Source organism: Eucalyptus grandis, chromosome 6, assembly GCF_016545825.1.
Source record: "Eucalyptus grandis isolate ANBG69807.140 chromosome 6, ASM1654582v1, whole genome shotgun sequence".
Taxonomy (NCBI): Eukaryota; Viridiplantae; Streptophyta; class Magnoliopsida; order Myrtales; family Myrtaceae; genus Eucalyptus; species Eucalyptus grandis.
The window spans coordinates 41,355,092-41,378,734 of NC_052617.1; the positions used below are offsets into that span (position 1 = coordinate 41,355,092).

The 23,643-nt window shown below is 42.2% G+C and overlaps 4 protein-coding genes across 4 annotated transcripts; 2 read left to right on the plus strand and 2 right to left on the minus strand.

Moving 5' to 3' along the window:
- Nucleotides 1–927: 927 nt before the first annotated feature.
- On the minus strand, nt 928–4,693 carry LOC104452012 (lysine histidine transporter-like 5). Its single transcript, XM_010066552.2, has 9 exons — nt 4,676–4,693; nt 3,226–3,354; nt 2,964–3,133; nt 2,326–2,709; nt 1,797–2,196; nt 1,574–1,679; nt 1,334–1,425; nt 1,138–1,206; nt 928–1,026 (listed from the first exon to the last, which is right to left on the minus strand). Exons 1-9 carry the CDS (start codon nt 4,691–4,693, stop codon nt 928–930), a joined length of 1,467 nt encoding a protein of 488 aa, XP_010064854.2.
- An 821-nt stretch (nt 4,694–5,514) lies between these two features.
- LOC104449813 (UPF0301 protein MAB_4928c) lies at nt 5,515–10,129 on the plus strand. Its single transcript, XM_010064082.3, has 3 exons — nt 5,515–6,049; nt 8,307–8,434; nt 9,188–10,129. The coding sequence occupies exons 1-3, from the start codon at nt 5,791–5,793 to the stop codon at nt 9,860–9,862; spliced, it is 1,062 nt and encodes a 353-aa protein (XP_010062384.2). The 5' UTR covers nt 5,515–5,790; the 3' UTR covers nt 9,863–10,129.
- Nucleotides 10,130–10,525: 396 nt separating this feature from the next.
- LOC104449814 (probable serine/threonine-protein kinase At1g09600) lies at nt 10,526–15,227 on the minus strand. Its single transcript, XM_010064083.3, has 8 exons — nt 14,075–15,227; nt 13,468–13,752; nt 12,730–13,047; nt 12,354–12,581; nt 11,985–12,085; nt 11,694–11,805; nt 11,329–11,616; nt 10,526–11,001 (listed from the first exon to the last, which is right to left on the minus strand). Exons 1-8 carry the CDS (start codon nt 14,525–14,527, stop codon nt 10,837–10,839), a joined length of 1,950 nt encoding a protein of 649 aa, XP_010062385.2. The 5' UTR covers nt 14,528–15,227; the 3' UTR covers nt 10,526–10,836.
- Nucleotides 15,228–17,816: 2,589 nt separating this feature from the next.
- Nucleotides 17,817–20,499, plus strand: LOC104449815 (11-beta-hydroxysteroid dehydrogenase B). Its single transcript, XM_010064085.2, has 6 exons — nt 17,817–17,999; nt 18,898–19,090; nt 19,249–19,334; nt 19,426–19,557; nt 19,878–20,042; nt 20,176–20,499. The coding sequence occupies exons 1-6, from the start codon at nt 17,817–17,819 to the stop codon at nt 20,497–20,499; spliced, it is 1,083 nt and encodes a 360-aa protein (XP_010062387.1).
- Nucleotides 20,500–23,643: the final 3,144 nt, after the last annotated feature.

Below are 23,643 nucleotides of genomic sequence, written 5' to 3' on the forward strand. Positions count from 1 at the left end.
TCTCGATGGTTTAATCAATTCAAATAAAAATTTCTGTCGAGTTGAATAATGGGTGGGGCTATTCCCACATCTTTTTTGGCTTAAGATACACATTTTAAAGTTGATAACAATTTTTTTAGGCAAATTTACCATCCATAATTGCGACTTTTTATCTTGGTTTACTTCAAAATCTTTCATTTTTGCATTCTCCATTGCAACAAGCATGAAGATAAATTTGGAAAGAAAAGGAAAGGAAGATTAAAGACTAAACAATTTTTACGGTTGACCTGTGAAGAAAGTCATTAATGTTCTTCGTGATCACATATGTCATGCTCTCAACATTTTTCCTAATGATAAAACACGAGTTCAAATGGGGAAGAAGCTGTAACCAAGTTTGGACCTCCGTCAAATCCAGAAAAAGCGTGACTGAATGATTCTCTAGCATCTCAAACCAACTGAATAACGCCGTTAGGCGTTGGCAAACTCACGAAAGGAAAGTTGTCTGCTTCACATGGTTTTGGACAAAAAAGACATCTTTTTCTTAACAGTGATTCACCTGTCGTATCAGAAAGATGCCGCAAACTGGACTTGAAAACTTAGCAGAAGTATGGTGAGAGAGAGAGAGAGAGAGGTGGTAATGGTGATTGTCGGTCGATTAGCTCAAGAGGGTCTTGTAGCTCAAGAGGATATGAAAATAGCTCTGCCCCTATATCATTGCGTGTTTTTTGACTGTTGTGCAAGGTAAAAGCACACGACATCGTAGAGCGGCCAGAATACACAAATTTATCAAGCGTTACCGAAACGTTCTCCTGATCATCATGTGAATGGCGAGCACATAGAAAATCAATTGTCTACATTAATAAAAAGTAAGAATACATCCAAAGATATGACCCTGTGAGGACAAACATATTACTAAGCCTTCCGTCCTACACCTACTGTAAAACCCAACTAAGAAAACATTCTATAGGTCTTGGCTGAGAGAATAATCTGTCTCACTCCTCCAATTGGAGCAAGCACTGCTATCAACACTCCGACGATGATCGAAACCTGTCATCAAAACGCACATTAAATAAACAGACGTCGCAAAAAATGCGAGGAGAATCAAATGGAACGTGCATAAAAATGTAAATATCCTTGCTTGAAGCTAAGTGAACATACCCATGATGCTGTCCAGTGGAAGCTCCACCTCCTAGGCCGGTGGACTGCGAGCCACATGATGCACGGTATCTGATTTTAACGTGGAAAAGATAAGAAAAACGAATATCAGTTTAAAAACGTTTTGGATAGTTTTAATGTTTAGAAAGAATTTAATTAAAAGCGCGGATATCGATTCTCATTAAGTCTTCCGACTTACGAAGTAAGAAGTGGACGCGAACACAAGTCCTCCGAAGAATCCCAGAAGTCCCCCGAAAAATGGGATGCACATTCCGATGAACCCAGTTAAAGCTGTCGCCGACACAGAAGAATTCTCGAATGAGACAGATGATTAATCCCTAATAACATCAGAAGATTTCCTTCTGTAATTTAAGGAAAATCTCCCGGATAGATCAGTTGAAGAGCTGAGCATTGAGAGAAGTAATGATGATCTTCTTACCAACGTAGGCAGTGCGAGATATGAGGCGAAGGGGACGTCCCGGCTTGTACTTGTAGTGCTTGACGAGGCATGACTCGATCAGATCGAAAACGGGCATTGCAAAAACCTGAGATGTGAAACCAACAAGTACTGAGTTGCGGTAATTGCACACGGTTTTATATCCTTTTTGCCCAAAGCACAAGTAAATATATTAAAACCAGACATGCTCCTCTGAGAATGGTACCTGATAGCTTCCAAGGACGTGAAGAAACACCATGAAGTTAGCCACGGCAATGAGCCACCTTGGCTTCTCCAGAGAAATAAGGATGTCGTCTTCGACGAGCGACCCGAATGCCCAGAACCCGGAGGCTGCGACCGACAAGTAGCACAGCGCGACAATGACGTAGGCAAAGATCACGCCTTTCCACATCGGCTTCTTCGACGGCTTCTCCGGGGTGGACGGGATCGTGGCCTGGATCTCGAGGACGACGCTGTGCCCGGCGAATGCAAACGCGATGGTCCCGAGTGCGTTCAGCGTGTCGAACACCATGCCGGCCGTCGTGTGGGATCGGACTCCGTACTTGATCCCGTGGTGGTGGTTGGCCCCTCTTACGGTCGAGGCGACAAAGGCCACCATCGAGTAACTGCATGCATGCAAAATTTGGATAAAATAAGGAAGCAAAGTGACAAAGTGCCCGTCTTGAACTCTTTAATCAAAAGATGCAGAACAACTTGTGATGAAATATTTCGTATCTCTATGTTGGTCTTCTTACCAAAGGGACATGACCGCAGCGAGCAGAGAGACTCCCTTCAATGAGTTGAAATTAGGAGTTTGGGAGAGCAAAATTTGCAGGCCAGTGAAGAAGAGTATGTAATACGTCTGTCTGATGTTCGCCATCGCCGGAAATATCAGCTGCAGGCACTTCTTCAGCGATTTCCCTCCCGTCACAGTGTACACGATGTCGGTCGCGACCTGGACAAGCATCTGCTGAGGCATGACGGACCAGTACCCAGCCTTCGAGCCGAAGGCATGCTCGGCCAGCTCGGTGTACCGGTCAAACCGCTTCCCCGGAACCATCTCGTGCATCTCCACGAGTTGCCACAACGTGTAGAAGGTGACCACCCACGAGACGATGATCATGCCGATTCCGGGAATCCTATAAGTTGCGATTAATTAACGAAATTCCACAGATAATATTTTTTTTTACCCTCGACATACTTCAATCAAGCCCAGTGATTGTGCTTTAAATTCATCGAGGGTTTTCATCTTCTCTGATAACGATTAACGGTTGACAGAATTGTTCATATAACTGCTAAGATCTATCTAGGGATGGGATGATCACCGAAGGAGATTATGCTGAGCTTATTTTAAAGTTTAGTAGCTTAGTACATAAACTTGTCAGAAACATACCATCCAATTTGAGACAACGCGAAGGGCAAGCCAAGAACACCAGCACCAACCATCGCAGTGACATTGTGAAAGGCTGAGTGCTTCCAGTTTGCCTTCCTGGATGCTGTCACCGGAAGCCACTCATTCAGATCGTTTCCGTCTTTGTCATCTCCTCCGTTAACGTTGTTTCCCTAAGGAATACAGTTTAGATGAAGCATAAATTTACAGCAATAACAATGTTGAATGATATCGTCACAACCGGCAGAGTGAAAAACAAACGTACTTTAGCTTCATGAGCTTTTTTTAACTCGATATCCATGTTGTAAATTGTCTTGTCGCTTGGAGTAGAAATCAGGGCAGATCCTTCTGCATGAACAAGAGCTTCAATGTCATCTATCTTCACACGATAAAACTGAAAACAAATTTGTCTAGCGTGAAAACCATGCCACAAGAAAAGAAAGTAGCGATCCAAACGCAGTTTTTATTTTTATTTTTTTGAAATTTGCGCATCGACGGCGACGATCAGCAATCAAAATACAAAGAAGAACAAGACAAACAAATTGCACGCCAGCCAAAACAACCACAAGAAATAAAAACTTCTGCAATGCCATTCAGGAAATCAAACGAGTTTCGAGTTGGGAACGAACGATGGCAACCCCTGAAGCACACGAACTAGTCAAGAAGAAATCAAGACACAAAGAAAAACAAGACAAACAAATCACACGCCAGCCAAGACAACCACACGAAATAGAAACTTCTGCAATGCCGTTCAGGAAATCAAACGACTTACGAGTGGAAACGAGCGACGGCGAGCCCCCCGAACCACGCGAACACCAGTCAAGAGCTGCGTGATGCGAGGAGAATCTGCAGGAGATCTGAATCTTACCGCAAGGAAGAGAGGAAAGAAATACCAGCGGGGCTCTGTATATATAGGCGAAGGACAAAAGGTTCGAAACCGACGTTGACGTTTTACTTGTTCAAGTCGAGGTTTTCGTTCCGAATCTCCCTAGATGACGGTTGGTTTTTGATCGTTGGGACTCCTTCCTTCCAATATTAGAAAGATTCCTGGGGTAGGCCTTTCGCTGCTAAAAATCGTGCCCTATTTTATCTCTCTTGTTTTATCTACTCATCTGAAAAATCCTAACGGTTTTGCTGAATCTCGAGCAGCCGTGCTTTTTTCTGCACCTTCCTTATCTTCTCGATGAAAACGTGACGTTTAATGCACGGTGGATGGTTAACTCCTAGCCAAAGATGAAATCGCAAAAGTACTTTGGCTATGGCTGATGAGATTGAACAAAGATGATTAGTCATTCAAATATGATGTTATGCAGCAGATATCCATAGGGCTTTGCTAGCATTAAAGTCTTTAAGTTACTATCAGAATAACGGAATACCGTGAGCAACAAATTTTTTAAGGAGTGGACCCCACAATAATTTTTAATTATTTGTTTTTTGTTTTTTATAGTCCAAAATAAGCTGTTGAAAATAGTCACGCAAGCATTTCTCATACCTATATCCATCTATAGATATAACAAATTTGTATGAGTTAATGCTTGCGCGCTTTATCTAAGTAAGATAAATATTTTAAAACTTAATTTTGGCGTCTCATTGATTTTGTGATTTCGATTATTATATTAAAGGAAATTGGAGAGATCGAGTATAGGATATACCCTTTTTCCACTACGTAGAGGAGAATGTGACTAGAAAATATGGTAATCCAGCGAATGTCATACCTGAATTTGTGCAGGCATGAGCCTTGCAAAAATTAAATTATTTGATTTACGCGATGCGCTGCTAGGGTTTCCTCAGATTGCAAAAGAAGGGCCTCTTGTGTTTGGGCCGCTTCCTGTTGTGTTGGGCCTTATGGCCTTTTGTTCATGCTTTTGTGTTGGGCCTTGTTGCCTGCGTTTTTTGTTTGTGTTGTTCTAGGCCTCCATGTTTCTGTGTCCTGTTACGTTTCCAAGCCTCTTTATTGTTATTTCCTGACAAGGGGGAAAAAAAAAAAAGGCGAAGCGATTTTGTGAAAAAATGGAAACAACTAGACAAAAAGATTATGAAAATTCTCGAACACTTGTGCCACGTTAATCCAAATTGATTCGTATCGTAAATTTATCTTCTATTTTCTTTTGCCTGATATCCCCTTAAATTAATAATTCAGATGATCGACGTATGACATGAATTTGTTGTGGCTACTAAACTTAAATGAGCCTCCAAAAATTATATAGTTTAGGGAAGCTAGATCTAAAGAAAATGAATTGAAGTTGGGAATTGGCTAATTTTGTTCTAAAGGTCTCTGATTATACGTTGCGGGCATACCCGTTTGGAATTTCCTTTGCGAAAAATTAAACAAAAAAACAAAAAACCCAACAAATCTCAATGAGCAAATTTCTTCTGGCCGAAAGAAAGAGTGGAAGATAACATTTCCATTCTTGAAGATATATAAAATAAAAAATAAAAAAAAAAAGAAGCATATTCCATCTCCCTCCATATTCCTCTTTCTCTCTCTGGCCAACGAGAGGTATCGTTTTCATCTGTTTTTGTCGCTCGACAAATCCGTTACTTGATTTTCTCACCCTTCCATTCTCTCTCTCTCTCTCTCTCTTTCTCTCTCTCTTCCTCTCTAGCAGTGACGAATTGTGTATTGCGCTGCACTGGCAGCCCACCGAGAGTCCAACACTTTCCTCCATCGAGCTAGAAGCCTCTCTCTCTCTCTCTCTCTCCTTTCCCCGAGTGAGCTGCAGGAAAACAGCGCAACCCAATCCATCCTCCTCCTCCTCTGTTCCCCCCCGCCCTTTTCTTCTCCGGCCGAGAAAGCAGGGGAAAGAAGAAGAAACGTGGGGAAACAGGCATGGATCTGTGGTCTCTGAACCTCAAGAACGCGAGCGGCAGCCCCTGCCTGCTCCGCACTTCCTTCCGGGAGGTCTGCGGGAAATCCGGGAAGGCCGCCGGCACGAGGGTCCTCGAGATCAGCGCCCTCAAGAAGCGGAGGCCTTCCGGCGCCCCCCGCCCCGTCCTTCACCGATCTCTGGTCGTTCGAGCTCTGGCCAAGAAGAACAACAACAACAGCAACAACAACAACAACAACAACTCCAATTCATCCTCATCGGGTGGGTGTTAAGTTGTCCCCTTTCGAAACTGAATTTTTGTGGGTCGCGGGTTGTTTCGGTGCATCGTTCGATGTGGTTCGCGTTTGTTTGGTTTTCTTGGCGTTTGCGATGGTTCTTGAGCGGGGCTGCCCTCGTCGTCCTTTTTTCGTTTTCATCCGTATGCGTCGTCGAAGTTTGACTTTTTTTTGCTTGTTGGGTCGCCGAGACACTACCGTGAAATCCGTTTGAGGATGGGAAAGAGTATATGATAATCCGTGGGGGCCGTGACGTATGCGGATTCTAAATGCGTCAATTCAAGCTTTGAATTTACTAACTAGTGGATCACTAATTGTGATTAATCAGAAACCTGGAAAAATCTGGAGTAGCTCGCTTGTTTTGATGTCATCCTATGGGTTTCATGTTTATCTTTCGCACTGCATGACTGCATGTTTCGGCTTCAGTTTTCAACTCAAGGACTGCGATGTCATCGGTGCATCGTCATCATGATTATTTTCTTTGGATATACCTGCGGTTGTATTGTAGCTGTCGTGATATGCTGTAACTCGTACATTTGGCAAGCGCATCCTTTATACTTGTAATCCCTTGAAGTTTGGTGAAGCAGCTTCCTTAAAGCAGTTAGCTACGGGCTGCTGCAGCTATGGAGTGCTTGTCAAACACTTTGCAAGTAGCTGCAGAGCCTTTTTCACTCCGTCAACCTCTATGAGAAAATTATATGACTGTCCAAATTGGTACCACAAAATGTCAATTGCTATTATTGGCTCTTAGTACTGTTTAAGTAGGTCAGCTCTTAGTTGGTTTTTCCACGTTCTGGAAATTGCCATGCCTTTAAGCGAAGGATTAGGGATATTCTTTTCTTTCTATTATGTTTTTTCCTCTCGCTTGCATCTGTGTGGAGCCATCTAGATCAAACATAGTAGCTCAGGTGAATTAATTTCTCAGGTTTCATGTTTTGATGCCCTCAGTATGTCCCGGTTTCATCCTGGGGTGTAAGTCCCTTACTGGTAGCCTTCTGTGAGGACATATTAGACATGTATATGCATATCAAGAAGTAAGAATAAAAAGAGTATTGAGGCAACTTTTTTTTTTTTTTGAAAGAATGTATGATTAATTAAAAGCAGATTGCTTTGGAGGATGCTGGATACTGTAGAAATGTGAGAACGGATTGCAACAGTGGTTTTTCTTTTCACTTTGAACTCTCTATCGGGCAGTATCCAATCTCTAGGCTTAGAGGATGATAATTCCAGTGTATTCAATCTGTTAGTACGTGAAAGGATTTGTAGTTTTTTTGTCACCTTTTGAATTGTTATGTCCTAGCACCATGTCCCAAAAGAATCAGGGAGAAGAATGTGTTTGGTGTGTCATTTGCTTAAAGATAGATATATTTTTCTTCAGAATTATTGCTTGGTTGATAAGGTCGTTTATTGGGGCTTAAAAAGCAGCAAAACAATTTTAGTGAAGCCAAATTCTACAACACTAACAATAATGTTGACTTTACTTTCTGTAGGACTTCTTGAAAAGTAGGCTAGGGTAACAGTTGTAAAGACTACAGCTCACTGTCATCATAGTAAGGATAGATTATATTAATAAAAAAATTGAATAATTCTACATAAATTTGATGTAAATTTGCATGCTCTTTTCAACTTGGCTTTCTGTAATCTAAGGATGGAATGTTTCTGTTGCCTGATTAGTTTTTGTTGCCCTCTTGCACAGTCCTTGGGTTTTCTTTTGCTAAAAGATTTTCATTAAGTGGTACTTCAGAGTCCAGGCAGAGAAAGAAAAGACTCAGAATTGAACCTCGATTTTATGCAGTCTGGACTTTTTTTTTTTTTTTTTTTTTGGTGAAGGTAATAATATGCAGTCTGGACTTGTGCCAGACAATTCTCAAGAAGCTTGGTTAAGGAATTTTTTTAAAGCCTTTTTCCTTTAACCATTAGTAATCTCTGTGGAGACAAAAGCTGCATGAACCAATTGTCCTACAACTGTTATTTTTGGCAATGAGGAACAGCCCTAGCTCATGACTGACAACTTTTGATGTTGATCAGGGGTTGTACCTTTTATCAAAGATATTTTGTTTATCATTATACCTTTATCTAATGCAAGTAAGTAAATATTCACTGAGTTCTCCTTTTGGTAATTTGTAACTTAATGGTGATGTGAACTGAAGAAGTACTCAGATTGTAAGTGGAAGAGATGATTTTTCTGATATGCCAAACATAAAAACTTGAGAATTATGGACTTTGTGGTAACTTTGTCACAGGAAATGGCGATCGTTCTACCCCAGATTCTTCTGATGGCAACAGATCCAATGATACCGCTTCTCAGAAGTCTAACCATAAGAATCTGGATTGGAGAGAGTTCAGGGCCAATCTTTTTGCAAGGGAGCAGGTAATGTTCTTTCACTTACTACTATTCTTTATACAGAGACTCAGAAAAGGGACTGCATCTGGGCATGTATGGAGATGTCATCATTAGTCGTAAACAGCTAGATCTCTAAATATCCAATCATGAGTCTATTTTGGTGCTAAAAGGGCCTGCATGCATGATTATCCCGGTCTCACCTGTCTTTTGTTGTATTAAATTACCCTATAAAAGGTTAATACTTGAACTGACTGAATAAGGACAAATGGAGGTGTAGGTGGAGAAAACCTTGTTTGGTTGGACAAAAGTAAATGAAGGTGAATCGCAATAGATGATGAGCTTATTTGAAAGACTTTGTCTATTGCTCAAGTCACAAATGACCTTTACGCCAGAAGTGTGGCAAACATGCCTTTAGAAATTTCTAAGAAAAAAAAGGTGCATTTTGAAATTTCTCGAGAGTGAGATATAGTCACTCTAGTTTCTCTCCAATCTCTCTCTAACTTTGTAGCGAATGTGGGCCCAAGAGATATTTAATTCCTTCTTGAATCCTCTCCTTGACGTTTTCTTTTTACGCCAAGCTAGGGAAAACAAAAAGTCCACCATCCTCTATCAGTCTTGTTTCACTTTCTTGGGCTAAGGTGTGTCAAGCGGGACTTTGAGCAGTTAAAAAATTTGCAAATTCTAGGAAAGAGTTTGACTTAATCCTCCACTGCTGATGGACATTTGCTTCCCTATAATGACTTGGACTGGTGGTTATTTACTTCTTGAAATTATGAACAGGTAGAAAAAGGAGAATCAGAGGCTTACAACAAAGATGAGGGTCATCATGAGTCCAAACCTCTAGGTGTTAAATGGGCACATCCCATTCCAGTACCAGAAACTGGCTGTGTCCTTGTGGCTACGGAAAAGCTTGACGGGGTTCGCACTTTCGAGAGAACAGTCGTTCTCCTTCTCAGATCGGGAACTAGACACCCACAAGAGGGGCCATTTGGAGTAGTCATCAATCGGCCACTTAACAAGAAGATCAAACACATGAACCCCACTAACCTCGATCTCGCCACAACATTCGCTGACTGTTCTTTGCATTTCGGTGGCCCCCTCGAAGCAAGCATGTTTCTACTAAAATCTGGGGAAAAGGCCAAGCTTCCTGGCTTTGAGGAGGTGATTCCTGGTCTATGTTTTGGCGCTCGCAACAATTTGGATGAAGCAGCTGCGCTGGTCAAGAAGGGAGTTCTGAAGCCTCAGGATTTTAGATTCTTTATGGGCTATGCTGGATGGCAGTTTGATCAGTTGAGAGAAGAAATAGAATCTGATTATTGGTATGTCGCTGCATGTAGCTCAAATCTGATCTGTGGTGGTTCATCAAGTTCATCCTCAGGCCTTTGGGAGGAGATCCTGCAGCTAATGGGCGGTCACTATTCAGAGCTTAGCCGGAAGCCTAAGCAAGATATGTAAATACCTGTAGGCTTGAAGTGAATAAGAGAGCTCGAAAACAATTCAGATCTTTGAGTCTTGGAGAAAATAGTATTTAACTCAAATGTACAGTAGTATAGTGTAGGTCTTCCTTTTTCCAACTTTTGTTCCTGGATAGGAACGTGGGTTGTTGATAAAGACATGTTCTTGTTTTCTTTGATTCCATTAATGCACTGTTACTTATCTATTTAGAGAAAGGTGTGCTAGACACATTCTCTTGCAATAACCATGTGCCTTTTATGTGAAAAACTCTAGTAAATTGTCACTTGTTAATGCTTCTCAGCTCAAAGCATTTCGCCAATATCTGTCATGCCTTGCCTTTAGTAATTATATCGAGGGAAACATTACCGCAGCTCATTTTTTTCTTGACTCCTACTCAGAACCGTAAATCTGAGATTGAAACATGAACCAGGAGTTGACAATACTACATGTCAAGAAAGGAAATGGAGAGAGAATACGGCTGAAGTCCCTCGTTTCAAGTTTTTCTCAGTATGCATAACTTGCAAGTTACTCATGAACCATAAAAGTTGCCTCCACTTTTTCCCTACATAAGAGGAGCTTGAAACGATGTTTAAGCTAACCTTGTGCTACAAAACTAGAGTTGGCTTTGGATGGGTGCAATATTACTTAGGTTAAGTTTCGAAGGAAAGAGAATCTTTTTCTCCTTATGGGCTTTCACTTGACGAGAAAAAAAAATCCTTCCTGTTATACACAGCAAGCTTCCTCCCAAGATTTACAGAGTGACACAAAATGCCAAGAGGCCCTTCTTTTCATCCACAAAATAGAGACGAATATACATTGAACAAAAGCTACACTCCCCATATTATACACGTGACACCTTTTTATTTCAGCTTCGTAATGAAGCTCTTGAGTGTTTGTCACAGCTAGGCGTGCTTTCACTGGTATCAGCAGCCCTGTCCTAAGAGAACATTTTCCCTGTCGACACTTCCTCGAGACTAATGGGATTGCCCATACTTGTTGGTCCTGTTCCTGCCCAGACGTGCATTTCGGACAGCCTGCTGGATTTGTCTCTCGTGCTCTTTCAGCATATCATCAATGTTCGCTCCTGGAGGCATCAGCGGTCCTGAATAGTGGATCCTGTTTTTCTTTGGTACATATCCCTAATTTGCAATTGCAGAGGATAAGTTACAAGTTGTAAAGGCAGAGCCTGGAAGTTCTTTGCTAGGAAGAATCACAGCGCATTAATGCGCTTGTCTAACATAACACCATGTGATTCATAGAAACCATCTGAGTACAACCACAAGTCCATGTTGCACTTTCCGTTTTTAGAAGCGTTGGATCAGATATATTATTACTCGCTACACCCCAGGATGCATGTGAATTTCATGACAGTCGCATATATTGTAGTCAATAAACTCAGGTTTTGAATTTCAGGTGATATTTCAAGAATGTGAGTGATTGAGCAGAAAATGCAATTGTGGCTGTACCTGCACCAATTCTTTAGGAGCCCCCTCGTCATTCTTTTTAAGAGATGCATTTGACAAGTCTGCTGTTGCATGGGGAATGACAGACTTCTGCGGCTTCAAATCTGCTTGATTCTTTCTGGAGCTACCCTTGCTGGTCAATGAGGATTCGGTTATGCTGGGGTGAATCATCGAGCTACAATGAGAATAATCATTCGGTCTGTTTACTCTCGGAGGCTCAATTGGGAAACCGGACCCACTATCCTCCTGGGGATTGAATTTATGACTAATGCTTATGTGATTTGACTGTCCCTGCAAATTTCCAAGTTTGCATAGATGAGATATTGAAGAGAACAAAAGAGAATGTGTCATCATGACCTTACTCATACCTGCAAACAAACCTCCCCGTTACCATCAAATTCTGGTGTCGGCAATTTATCATCTCTCGAACCCCTCCTAACAGATTCAGGTCCTCGTCCTTTGACTGCCTCTGCTTTTTGCCTGAACGCAAAATTTAAAAGTCGCCTATAAAAGCCTTCCTTGATCAGGGGAAAAGAGCAGAACATTCTAGAGAGCAATGGAAGCTGACAGCAGTATCCTCAAACGCTGCTAAAAGAAAATTCAAGAGCTACAGAATTGTAGAATTGAAGCCAAAATGGTCTGGGGAGATACTGGCATACCTTCTTGCTTCCGCATTTCGTAGCTTGGCATCGAACTCTTTGCTTGGAGGATACTTTGGCAGACTTGATGTGTCGCATGGAAAGGGTTTTGTCATAAAAAACTGAAATGGAAACTAAACTTTAGAACTTTGGGGGCAAACCAGGAATATAACATCCCATTTTTGCAATCTAAAGCATTTTTAAGTTCCAGTACACTAAGAATAATTGAAAAACATCACCATCACGAAAGAATGAAAACGGTTTCTATATATTCCCCGCCAGTAGAGGTATATGCACATTTACAAGACAACCAAAATGACTCGAGCATATTTCCTTTCCAAATCGTAATGAAATAGCCCGAAAGCCTAGAAAATAATAGCAAGTTATCACCTCACTTTTCAGTGCGGAAGCAGCAGATCCTCTCTCTTTTGGTTCCATTGCAAGGAGTTTTTCTATAAGTGCCAGAGCAGAAGATGGGAAGTCTTTGAATTTCTCGGCGACCCGGCGTTTATGATGTTGCTGAGTTCTGAAGCTAGTTGCTTGTGGAAACCTCGTGTTCTGCCAGTAATCCTCAGAAGGAGAACCACACAACTTGAAAATTTTATGTAGCTGCTCCACCTATGAATGTTTGCAATTTTGTTGGTCAATTTTAAGACGAAATTTAAGTGTTAAGGATTAATCAAAGGAGCAACTATCAAACTGGGAGAGACTTATTTCGCAAGTGTAAATGACACCATAGCACAGAAATCACATTAGGGAGGGCTACCTCAGTTCTTCCAGGCATAATAGGTTCTCCTGCAAACAATTCGGCAAGGATGCAGCCGGTGCTCCATAGATCCACGGCAACTCCATATTTGGTAGCACCAAGCAGCAGCTCAGGTGCCCTATACCAAAGAGTTACCACACGACTGGTCAGTGGCTGCTGCTGGTCAGGCTGAAAAAATGTGGCAAGACCAAAGTCGCCGATTTTGAGGACTCCATCATTGTCGATTAGGAGATTAGAACCCTTAATGTCTCTATGCAAAACACCACGCTTATGGCAGTAATCCAGTCCACGAAGCAGTTGTTGCATATAACATTTAATCTGCAAGATCAGGAGGCAGATCGTAATTAGGCTTCCATGTAATGCAGGAAAGTTCTCTCAGTAATTTTCTCGAAGGAACCGACAGCGCCTATTGGAGTCTTACAGAACTGTCTGGGATAAACAGAAGAAATCTAAGGATTAAACTTTCTAAGCAGTGAAAAATAAAAAGATTGACTGAAATATCGCCGAAAAGACAACCAAGGTCGAACTCTAAGTTCTGTGAGTCAGAAGTTTAAGCTAGAAAACATTATGTGCCTTTCATTCAATTTTGTTTAAGCTCTTCTGATTTGATAGGTTAAAAAGAAGGAAAAGCGTGTCCCCTTAGAGATCAAGTCAGTTAGACTGATGGCGTACCATAATCATACTTTCAATGACTACTACCTTCGACACTTTGGTAATGTTACAGCAGGAGAAACATACCTGAGGCTCACTTAACTTGACGCCAGGCCTGGCAATAAGGCCAGCAAGGTCATGCTCCATATACTCAAACACAAGATACAAGCTGCCTGAAATCCTGGAAGTGACAAGACCCTCAAGCTTCATAATGTTGGGGTGATCAAGTTTCCGCAATATGTTAATTTCCCTAGCCATGAAGCGCACACTCTCGGGATCCATGTTAGCAAATCTCACTTTCTTCATTGCAACAATTTTACCCGTTTCGAGGTCACGAGCCCTGTAAACAGTGCTGTAGGTCCCCTGTCCAATCTACATGAAGAGCATTTCATTCATTCCTTTTATGTAAAAGACAAGGATGAAGCGGAAACAATCAGCTAATTATCCTAGAATCATGAATAAGAGGAATTCAATGTTACTCGAAACAAAATGAATGGTTAACATAATTCCAGCAACTAAAGTTAGTTTAAGAACGTGGTCCCACAAATAGGAATTAATTATCATAATCGTAGCAAATGAGCATTGATGTTCTTTCGTACTGTACAAGGAGAATGTTCACCAGGATCTCTATAATCTATATATCATCGGGAGCCAGGAGCTAAAGCGAAAGAATAAGGCCACAAGAAACACTCACTTGGTTTAACTTCTTGAAGGACTCAGCTTTCCGAGGTACCAATCCTCTAATAGCATCTCCGGCAACCGAAGTAAGCCAAGATGGCCATCCAGCAACAATTTGCTCTCCTTCGATACCGTGAGGCAGACTGACGATCCTCGACATCCCCTGTAGTCCTCCATTTTGTCCTAAATCCATGCTTATTCCTCTCTGATGTCCCCTTGTGGGTCTCTCAACAATCCTGGTTTTCTTTTCTGCTTCTTCTGATGCGGCGTGCACAGAACCCCGATGCACCTGCGAGGAGGCCTTTGACATCGGACGAGACGAGCCATCATTCCCGCCATTTCCCTGTGACTCTATACTCTTGGCACTGGGAGCGACCAACTGGACAGAGGACTTGCTCAATTCCGCAGCCTTCACATCTTCCCCAATCTTTTCGTCGACGACTGCTTCCTTCGAACACAAGCAGCCCATATTTTCACCTCGCTCTCCCGGCCGCCCAACAGATAAATTCTGAACTCACGAAAACGCCCTCTTCCAGGCACCTTTGAATTACGCATATAGAATCTTGTTTCTCTTTCTTGATTGTCCCTGTAAATGACCTGCTTCGTTGGAGGTTATCCCCAGAGCTTTCTGCAGCCTAATTTTATTGAGAAAGAATTTGATGCAACACCCTCAATCCTACCAGATATCTTCAACCGATATCCAGAATGAGGAGGGTGGCGAATGGCAAATATGCAAGGAACCCGGAAACGTTTTTTTCCGGAGACAGAATGAACGGAATGCTGCTTTCAAAATCGCAATATGTTGATGACGTTTTAAACAAAGTGGGTCGACAAGAAACGAGATTTATCTTTCGCAGGCGGAAACAGAGACGACGAGGACGAATGAAGGAGAATAACACGGAATCAACCAGCCCCCTCAAGAACAAGAAGAAGAGGGAGGAAAAGAAAACCAGACCAGAAATCCCGGCTCCGAACACCCAGAAACGAAACGGGGTAAATTTTTCGAGCTGAGTCACATTGAGAGAGGTTCGTTTGATGCGGGAGTTCTGGCCGGTTTTTCTGGGCGGCAGGTTTCTCTGTCTCGGTTTCCTGGTTTTGAAAAGCCGAATGGGAAATCGCTAAAATTCACGAAAAAAACGAAAAAGCAAATACATCCCTGCAAACTTCTTTGAATAGGCAAAACCAGAGGGGAGAGAGAGAGAGAGAGAGAGAGAGGACAGAAATGGAAAATCTCAAAAGAGAAAAAGAGAAAAGGCGGAAAAAAAAAAACAATGGGATTCACAGTTTCTTGATTTCGGAGAAGTATGGTGGGCGACAGGTGCTACAGAGAGAGACGGAGAGAGATGGGTAGAGAAGGGGAGGTGGGTTGGGTGTTGAGAGAAGGCTTCCTAGAAACCCGGGAGGCCATTGGTGTTGAGGTGTAAAGCTGTCCTCTCTCTCTCTCTTCTTCCTCTCTCTCTCTTCTCTCTCTGTGGGTGAAGCATGATACTGGAATTGTCAAACTGCCATAAACAAACCCTCGTTACCAAGAAAGGGAAGTCTCCTCCTCAGTCTCGGAGGAGGGGAATGTTGGTGCGTGGAGTGCCTGAACCTTGCCGGAAGTTCAGATACGCACACAGACGTGCCCTGCACTTTCATGCAGCAAACAAGGAGAAAGACTTCCCCAATATTTTCTCGTTGCGAGAACCAAGTAGTAGTGGGACCCCAAAAGAAAACCAAGTAGGAGTGGGACCAGGACCAGCCCTCGCCAGCGCCACGTGGCAATTCCGTCCTTATGCACATTTTGCCGTGGAGGGCACCCGAGAATGTCTCTAGATCTAATCAAATTCAAAGCCCCTCTCCCTGAAAGAATGTATTAGGCGAGCTAGACGCATGCATATTGAGACCATCTCGACTGTGACAGTTCTTGCATAAACTTTTGGTGGGATTTATCTCATTTGATAGCGTAAAGAGCTCCGATGAAAATTAATAGTAACGGAATCGCATCGTCACAAAATTATTGTGTGCACCTAACGTACATGGATCCCGCGAAGGCAACTGAATGTCAAGATTCACGTGATCAAGGGACCGTCCAAGCCAGCCTGCCTTATTTCGCATGGCAGCCTTATAATCGGTCGTACTTAGGTTGCGTAGAAAACTTACATTGCTAATTGCTAATGACGTGGTGGATTTTTATTGGAGGGAGTGAATAATTTACTATGTTATATTGAAACTCAGGACGTGGGCACACGTTTGCCGCGTTAAGGTTTTATGATAGGTCCACATCTAGTCCTTTTGATTTATTATGCTGGGACAGGTTCAACTATTCTTTTAGCTCCATGAGATCTTATGAGATCTTATATATAGTGAAAAGAAAAAAATTCAAGTAAGTATTTGAAATATTTTCATTTTTTTAAATAAGATTGCGTTTGGTTGTCCGGATTTCTAAACGAGATAGAACTGGATATAATAGGATAAGAAATCCATGAATTTCTTCATATCCCATCAACTAATCATGGTTTAAAATTAGTCTTATTTTAATTAAAGACATAAAGTGTTATCATTTTCTTAAATAAGTGTCTAAAGTAGACCGTATTTCAAATAAGACATAAAATGCTACGTCAATCTCAAAGAAAGGCTTGACGTCTTTGACTAATCGAGGGCACTTCATCATTCTCTTATTATTTTCTTTCTTTTTTTCTTTTTCTTTCTTTCCAAAAACACAAACTAAAAAAAAAAAACAAAGACTAAAATTTAAAAAACAAATAAATATAGGCGGAGAGCGACAGCCCTTCCTCGCCCATGACTATTACCCCCTTGCTAGTGGGACGTCAACCATGACTAGCAACCCTTGTTGACCAAAGGCAAGGGCCTAGTGGCCTGCACCAAGGGTCGTGGCCCTCACCCAAGTTTAGGGGACGACAAGGGACACTGGCCCTTGCTGAGGTGCTTGCAACCCCACCAATGAGAGAGCAATAGCCATAAGCGGGAGGGCTGACCCCAGCCCTCCCTCTCACGCCTTTTTTATTATTATTTTTGTTTTCTTTTTAATTTTTGTTCTTTTTTAGTTTTTTAATGAAAAGAAAAATATAAAATGAAAAAAATGAAAGAAACTATAAAAAAGAAGTAAATGGCGAAAATGCCCTCAATCAACTAATGAGGTCAGATTTTTTTTTAAGACAACATTACACTTTGGACCTTCATTTAAAATAAAGTTTACTCCGTATCCTTATTTGATAAAATGATAATATTTCATACTTTTATTTTGAATTTTCCCTAGTGAAAATTCACATTCAAGTACTTTTGACGTTTACCAAGGAAAAAAAAAGAAGAAAAAATTGACATTGAATGTCAACCTTAACACGAGCTCGATTTGGAGTGTGCATCATCACCCTCCCTCGCTCGTTTCGTCTGAAACGAGAGACGCTCGACTCGAACTCATCCACGGCGAATAAAGAGAGGCGGAGAAGGGAAAGCTCAACACACTCCAGCTCCAGCTCCAGCTCCAGCTCCAGCTCTCGGCATCATCCATCATCATGCAATAACGTCCAAAACTCCCTTACATTCGTCGCAAAGCTAGCTCCTCTCTCAACACGTGTCCCCTTCTGCATGAACACCGTACAGTGGCGTTGCTGCGTGCTGCTTTCCCCCCCCCTCTCTCTCTGTGCTTGACTGCGTCTGGTTTCTGCCTCTCCTCGTTAAGGCTGATCGTTTCCGAGCGGTGTTGATCGAAACCCTCGTTTGTTCCTTCCTCGAGCGTTCGAAGCGTCGAAGCCGTGATGGATCTGGTGAACTCGTTCATGAACTGGGTGGTGCCGCCGGCGAGCATGGTGATGCTGGCCTTCGCGTGGCCCGCTCTGTCTTTTCTCCACGCATGCGAGTGGCTCTACAACACGTACTATAGCGAGGACATGGAGGACAAGGTGGTCATCATCACCGGTGCTTCTTCCGGTATCGGAGAGGTGAGAAAAACAGAGAAGCTTCTGCGAATCGTCATGCCTTCGAGAGAGAGAGAGAGAAAGAGAGCCAGTGTGCTTACTAACACAGAGATGAGCCGGCGTAAGAATGAAAGGATTTAACATAGGCCCAATTGGGATCAGACGAACACTCTTGCGCGGTTCGATGGGAAAATTTGGCTTCTTTCAGATGCTATTATGTGTCAAATTTGAAAGTGTGATGTGTGGCTGCTTTATTTCCACATTCGCATGACCCGGTTACACATGATGAGTGCCCTACTTTTTGCTGAAGTTCGGTGATGTATAGATTGTCCCACAAGACGCTGTGCTCTAGCACATGAGGGATGCTTTAGTGTTATACTACTAGCGAATTCGCAGGACTCTCTGTTGATTATGATCAGAGTAGTTTTCTACAAAAGGGTCATGAATCCTCTAGTCTTAACTGTACCTTCGGTTTACGACATTTCGAGCAGTTTGTTTTGGGCGATAGAGGGGGCCATAGTGGGCCGACAGATGTGGAATATGGTGAGAGCAGCGAGTGCTGCTGTAGGTGCAAATGAGTCGTTGCTAGGTGAATGTAATTTCGCCAGCCCGGCTGCGTATAGCATGTCATCCATTTAGAAACTCTGATGAAGTGTAGAGAATTATGTCATCCATTTAGAAACTCTGATGAAGTGTAGAGAATCGCAAGAGAGGACTACTTATCTGCGTGATAACATTTTGCTGTGTATGCATCAGCGTAGAAGACCCATTGTTCTGGATTTCTTTTGTCCAAGTTCATTCGACTGCTCGGAGTCTTGGCACATGTCCAATCATTTGCTCCAACTTGTTAGCTGCATCATTATTCTTTTTCCTTCCTTCTTGGTAGATTTATATAACTACATGAACTTGACTTTAATCTCAGCAAATTGCTTATGAGTATGCCAAGAGGAGAGCGAATCTTGTGTTGGTAGCACGGAGGGAGTTTAGGCTCATTGGAATCAGTGAGAATGCAAGGCGGATGGGTGCAAAGCATGTCCTGATTATCGCTGCAGATGTCGTCAAAGAAGAGGATTGTCGGAGATTCGTCAATGAGACCATAAGTCTGTACGGGCGTTGTAAGTATCACTTAATTCTAACTTGCGTGTGACTATGGCTAAATGATTTACTTATTTGCTCTGTGACTTGACTTCAGAGAACTCCAAAAACAGAATTGAGCCTTTTTTGTCCTGTCAATTTTATAGCTTGATAGAAATTCTCTTTTAAATCTTTGCAGTGGATCATTTAGTGAATACAGCTAGTCTTGGACATACATTCTACTTTGAAGAAGTAACAGACACATCTGTTTTCCCGCATTTTATGGTATGAATTTCTTGTGCTAGTCGAGTGGGTTTCTGAGAGTACCACCCAATTTTGCTCTAACTAGTGGCAATGTGTCGCTTCATTGTTGCAGGATATAAACTTTTGGGGAAATGTTTATCCAACTTATGTTGCGCTGCCTTATCTACACCAGAGCAATGGGAAGATTGTAGTAAATGCGTCGGTGGAGAACTGGTTACCTCTGCCAAGGATGAGCCTCTATTCTGTGAGTACATTGAGACCAAATATGGCACGTTTGAATACATATTTTCATTCTTCAATGATTTTTTATGGTAAAAATCAAAGTGGTTGTAATTATAGCTGAATGGTGGATCAAATAGTGGATTCTGATTTGGAAAAAAAATCGTTTCATGGGCTATCAGCAAAAATCAATGCCAATCATCACGTGCACTGTGTACGTTATTGCATTTGTACGTTATTTACACTCAATTGGAGAACTTATGTGCTCAATTCATCATCCGACATATACACTCACTAGTATTATAGAACCGCGGTCCTCTACTTTAATTCTACTGTGTTAACTAGGCAGCGAAGGCAGCTCTGGTGAACTTTTATGAGACTCTGAGGTTTGAAGTCAGAGATGAAGTCGGGATAACAATAGCTACGCATGGTTGGATTGGCAGCGAAATGACCAGAGGCAAGTTCATGTTAGAGGAGGGTGCGGAGATGCAATGGAAAGAAGAAAGAGAAGTACGCTCTCCATCTTGATTAATTCTCTGTTCCTGCTTGAATAATTCTCTCATCGGTCACTGCTGACCCAGTCACAAATAGAGAACCATTTTCCCGTCTAGCTTCACAAGTCTTGTCAACTATTTATACGCAGGTGCATGTCAGTGGGGGGCCCGTGGAAGAGTTTGCAAAGTTGATTGTATCGGGCGCTTGCCGAGGAGATCCGTACGTCAAATACCCGAGCTGGTATGACACGTTCCTCCTCTTCAGGGTCTTCGCACCGAACGTGCTCCGGTGGACATTCCGCCTGCTCCTCGCGACGCACGGTGCTCGAAGGACGTCCCTCGTGGGGACGGGGAGGCCCGTCTGGGAGGGGGCAGGGAGGCCGCTTCTGGAGGGCCCTTCGCCGAGGAAGCTGATTGCTAGTCCAGTCACCTCTTCGCAGCTCAGCCCTCAGTACCAGCAAAAAATGGAATGAACGAGGAGGCTCCTCTTGATGACTCTAGTCACGTCTGCAGTGTGTAATTTCACATCATCTTTTCGGATGCCTTTGTTTATCATATCTGCTTGCATTTAGATTCTTGTGGGGGATAATAAACTGAACTGAACTTCAGCTCTGTGCTTTGTTGGGGGAGAAACAATAAGAAAGTTCAGCTGTTCTTTCAGAAAACAAAACTGAACTTAAATTCTGTGCCTATAGTGTCGATCACTGCGGAACTCAGTGCAAGCATTTTCAGAACATTTTCGACAAACCAAATGGATCGGGATCGATCCACGGTGGTGTGACATCCGATTTTTACTTATGCTTTCAAATAAATTAATCAGGCCTTTCATCGACGCATCTATAAGATCGTGCGTTCTCACTCCTGAGATAACTAGATTATTTTGCTGTTCTCAGAGCTGATCACTCTTGAGATAACTAGATTATTTTGGGAAGTAATTATAACTAGATTATTTTGGGAAGTCATTAAGAAATGTTAACGCACACTTGAGAATTTAATCATGAATTACTCAATCGTGCTCATATGTAGAGATCATTATGACATAATTAAAAGTCGATTAGAAATCAGAAATAGGTCGATTCGATTGAGATGTGTAGTTAAACGTGAGTGATTCCACCAAATTGAAAAATTATCATCAATCGGTACTAAATTGATTTTTCTATCGTTTTGGTACCTCGTGTCCGTATTTGAATCATTGAGATTTTCACAACAACCGAGAGTTGATAATGTGTTGAAGAGGTTCATTGTGGCTCGAAGAAAATCGACCACGGGTTATTTGCACTAAAAATTTATAAAAGCTACCTGGTAGCTCAAGTCACGCTAAAATCGTGTTAGATTGAAATTATCCGCGAATTTGAATCTGATTTTAGAAATTGAAAGTTCTATTATATCACGAGTCATTTTAGGAAGATTTTTCTGTAAATCGAGGTTTTGGTGGAAAAAATCATTATAAGGCCGTTTTCAACCGGGAAATTCCGAGAGACGTATTTGATCGCGAAATTGGGATGCAAGTAGGATCAATTGGCAAGGAAAAATACCAATTGGATCGAGAACTCGATGGTTGAATTTTTAAGGGCCGATTTGAGTTGATTCAAGTCAGGATTGAAGTCCAATTTGAGAGAAAATGTTGTGAAATTCGTGTACCCCTTGGACCCAACTCTTTAGACCACTTCAAGCTTCTAGAAGGGGTCTTTGGTCTGGAAAAATAGCTGAGCAAGCCAGCTGGTGGTGGGGACCGAATTGGGGGAACAAAAGGATGAGAAGGAGACATGGTGGCCCACTCCAGCTCAGCCGATCCCCTCTACTTCTCCCCTGCCCATCGACTCCCATTCCCCTCCATCTAAGCTACTATTCGAAGCCCAGAAACCAGAGAGCCAAGCCAGCAAGCCGCCGAAGCAACCCTGCCACCCGTCCGACCGCTTGGAGCCACCACAAACCGCTGCTCATGCCAAGCGTTCCCTGTGCGCCGTCTCGTTCCCTCCCGCGCCCAGCTATGTCGTCCACTGTGGTCTCGCCATCCCCGAGCCATCTCAGGTCGCCATCCCATCGAAGCTCCTACCGCTGCCATGCGCCACCACCTCTGCCTGTCCAAGCCGCAGTAGCCCCACCATGCCATTTCCAACTCAACCGACCACCGATTCCACCTTTCTCAACCCCAACCAGAACCGCACAACAGCGGGTGTCACAGCCACCGTTTTTGGCCCGCTTTGGAGGCTTTCCCAACCCCTTTTGGCGGTTTTCCTTTAAAGTTTGTTGAGCCCTTCCGCGTCCCCGTCGTTTTGATCCGAGCGAATCACTGATTAGTTTAAACTAAATATGAATTAGGTGAATAGTTAGAATATATTAGCAATTTAATTAACTATTATTACATGTTAGGTGGTTAGAGTAATGTAATTAGAGCCTAGACAAGCTCTAGTATTTATCTAGAGTGATTCGAAAAAAATTTGGGCCCATCTTGGCTTTTAATTAGGCTTTACGCCTAAGTGTGCATTTTTAGTGATTAATAATTAATTTTCTTATTTATTTATTTATTTATTTATTTATTTTCCGAAAATTAGATCGGAATAGCCGGTGACTAGAATTTTATACTGATTACATGTGGTATGATATGTTTATTTAATTGACTGTTATTTTGTGCTGATTGAGTGTGATTTGTGATTTTGGGAATTATCCCAAAATTAATTAATTTCAGTAATTAATTAGAAAATCACCAAACGTCAGTTTACAACGCCAGGACTTGTGGACTGTTGAAATTAGTAGGATTTTCAAGTGAGAAAATATTATATTTTGGTTAAGACCGATCGTGTACCCACACACGCGTATTTTTATCGAGTATGCAAAAATGGCAACTTCTGGCGAGCATATTTAGTATACTATATCAGTATATCCGGTAGCTTCTGGCGAGCATATTTAGTATACTATATCAGTATATTTGGCAGCTTCTGGCAAGCATATTTAGTATATTATATCAGTACATTTGGCAGTTTCCGATAAGTTATATTATCTATTATCAGCTTAGAGTGAGCAGTCTTGATTATGATCGAATTTTATATATCGTATTGATTGAGATGACCGGGGAATGGTCTTATTAACATGAAATCGACTAAGTCGATTAATCGATGATGCGATCTGTTTAGTTGAAGTGATTGGATAGTTATTTAAATAGTACTGATTTGTAGGAAAAGACTGAGGTTAAGGTAAGTCATCTGACTCGTGCTTGTGCTTAGGCAGCCTTTAGGACGTATTTTCTTCATAATCAAGTGTTAAGAGGTTAAACTTGCTGAGACATCATTTCATCTCGTTGTGGGATAATATTTCAGGCCTATAGATGGCAGCTCCTCCTGAGCATTTTGGATAGCCGAAGAAGGTCACAGAACAAAGGTCTTACATTCCTTTGCATGGAAGTCCTAAGGGATAGATCTATGAGCTAGTAAAATCCATAGTCTAGGTCGATGCAGGTCTACCCAAAAAGGTGCCCCACCGATATAGATCATGGTACCGCTAGGCTCATGATGGCCATAGAAAGGGTCCCATACCGGAATCTGATACTTTTGTATGTGCTAGAGATTGCTTTTGGGAAAGGCAGAGCAGATCCTCCTAAAGGCTTGGTCGTAGACACG

Excerpts from the sequence above, each read along its gene's own strand:
- LOC104452012 (XM_010066552.2), bottom strand. Across the intron at positions 2,197-2,325 it reads GCTGCGGTCATGTCCCTTTG|TTACTCGATGGTGGCCTTTG; the intron begins GTAAGAAGACCA and ends GCATGCATGCAG. Across the intron at positions 1,027-1,137 it reads TCCACTGGACAGCATCATGG|GTTTCGATCATCGTCGGAGT; the intron begins GTATGTTCACTT and ends TTTTGATGACAG.
- LOC104449813 (XM_010064082.3), top strand. The coding sequence starts at position 5,791 with ATGGATCTGTGGTCTCTGAACCTCAAGAACGCGAGCGGCAGCCCCTGC. Across the intron at positions 6,050-8,306 it reads CTCCAATTCATCCTCATCGG|GAAATGGCGATCGTTCTACC; the intron begins GTGGGTGTTAAG and ends ACTTTGTCACAG. Across the intron at positions 8,435-9,187 it reads ATCTTTTTGCAAGGGAGCAG|GTAGAAAAAGGAGAATCAGA; the intron begins GTAATGTTCTTT and ends AATTATGAACAG.
- LOC104449815 (XM_010064085.2), top strand. The coding sequence starts at position 17,817 with ATGGATCTGGTGAACTCGTTCATGAACTGGGTGGTGCCGCCGGCGAGC. Across the intron at positions 18,000-18,897 it reads CTTCTTCCGGTATCGGAGAG|CAAATTGCTTATGAGTATGC; the intron begins GTGAGAAAAACA and ends CTTTAATCTCAG. Across the intron at positions 19,091-19,248 it reads CATAAGTCTGTACGGGCGTT|TGGATCATTTAGTGAATACA; the intron begins GTAAGTATCACT and ends AAATCTTTGCAG.
- LOC104449814 (XM_010064083.3), bottom strand. The coding sequence starts at position 14,527 with ATGGGCTGCTTGTGTTCGAAGGAAGCAGTCGTCGACGAAAAGATTGGG. Across the intron at positions 13,048-13,467 it reads TCAAGTTAAGTGAGCCTCAG|ATTAAATGTTATATGCAACA; the intron begins GTATGTTTCTCC and ends CTGATCTTGCAG. Across the intron at positions 12,086-12,353 it reads CTTCCGCACTGAAAAGTGAG|TTTTTTATGACAAAACCCTT; the intron begins GTGATAACTTGC and ends TTTCCATTTCAG.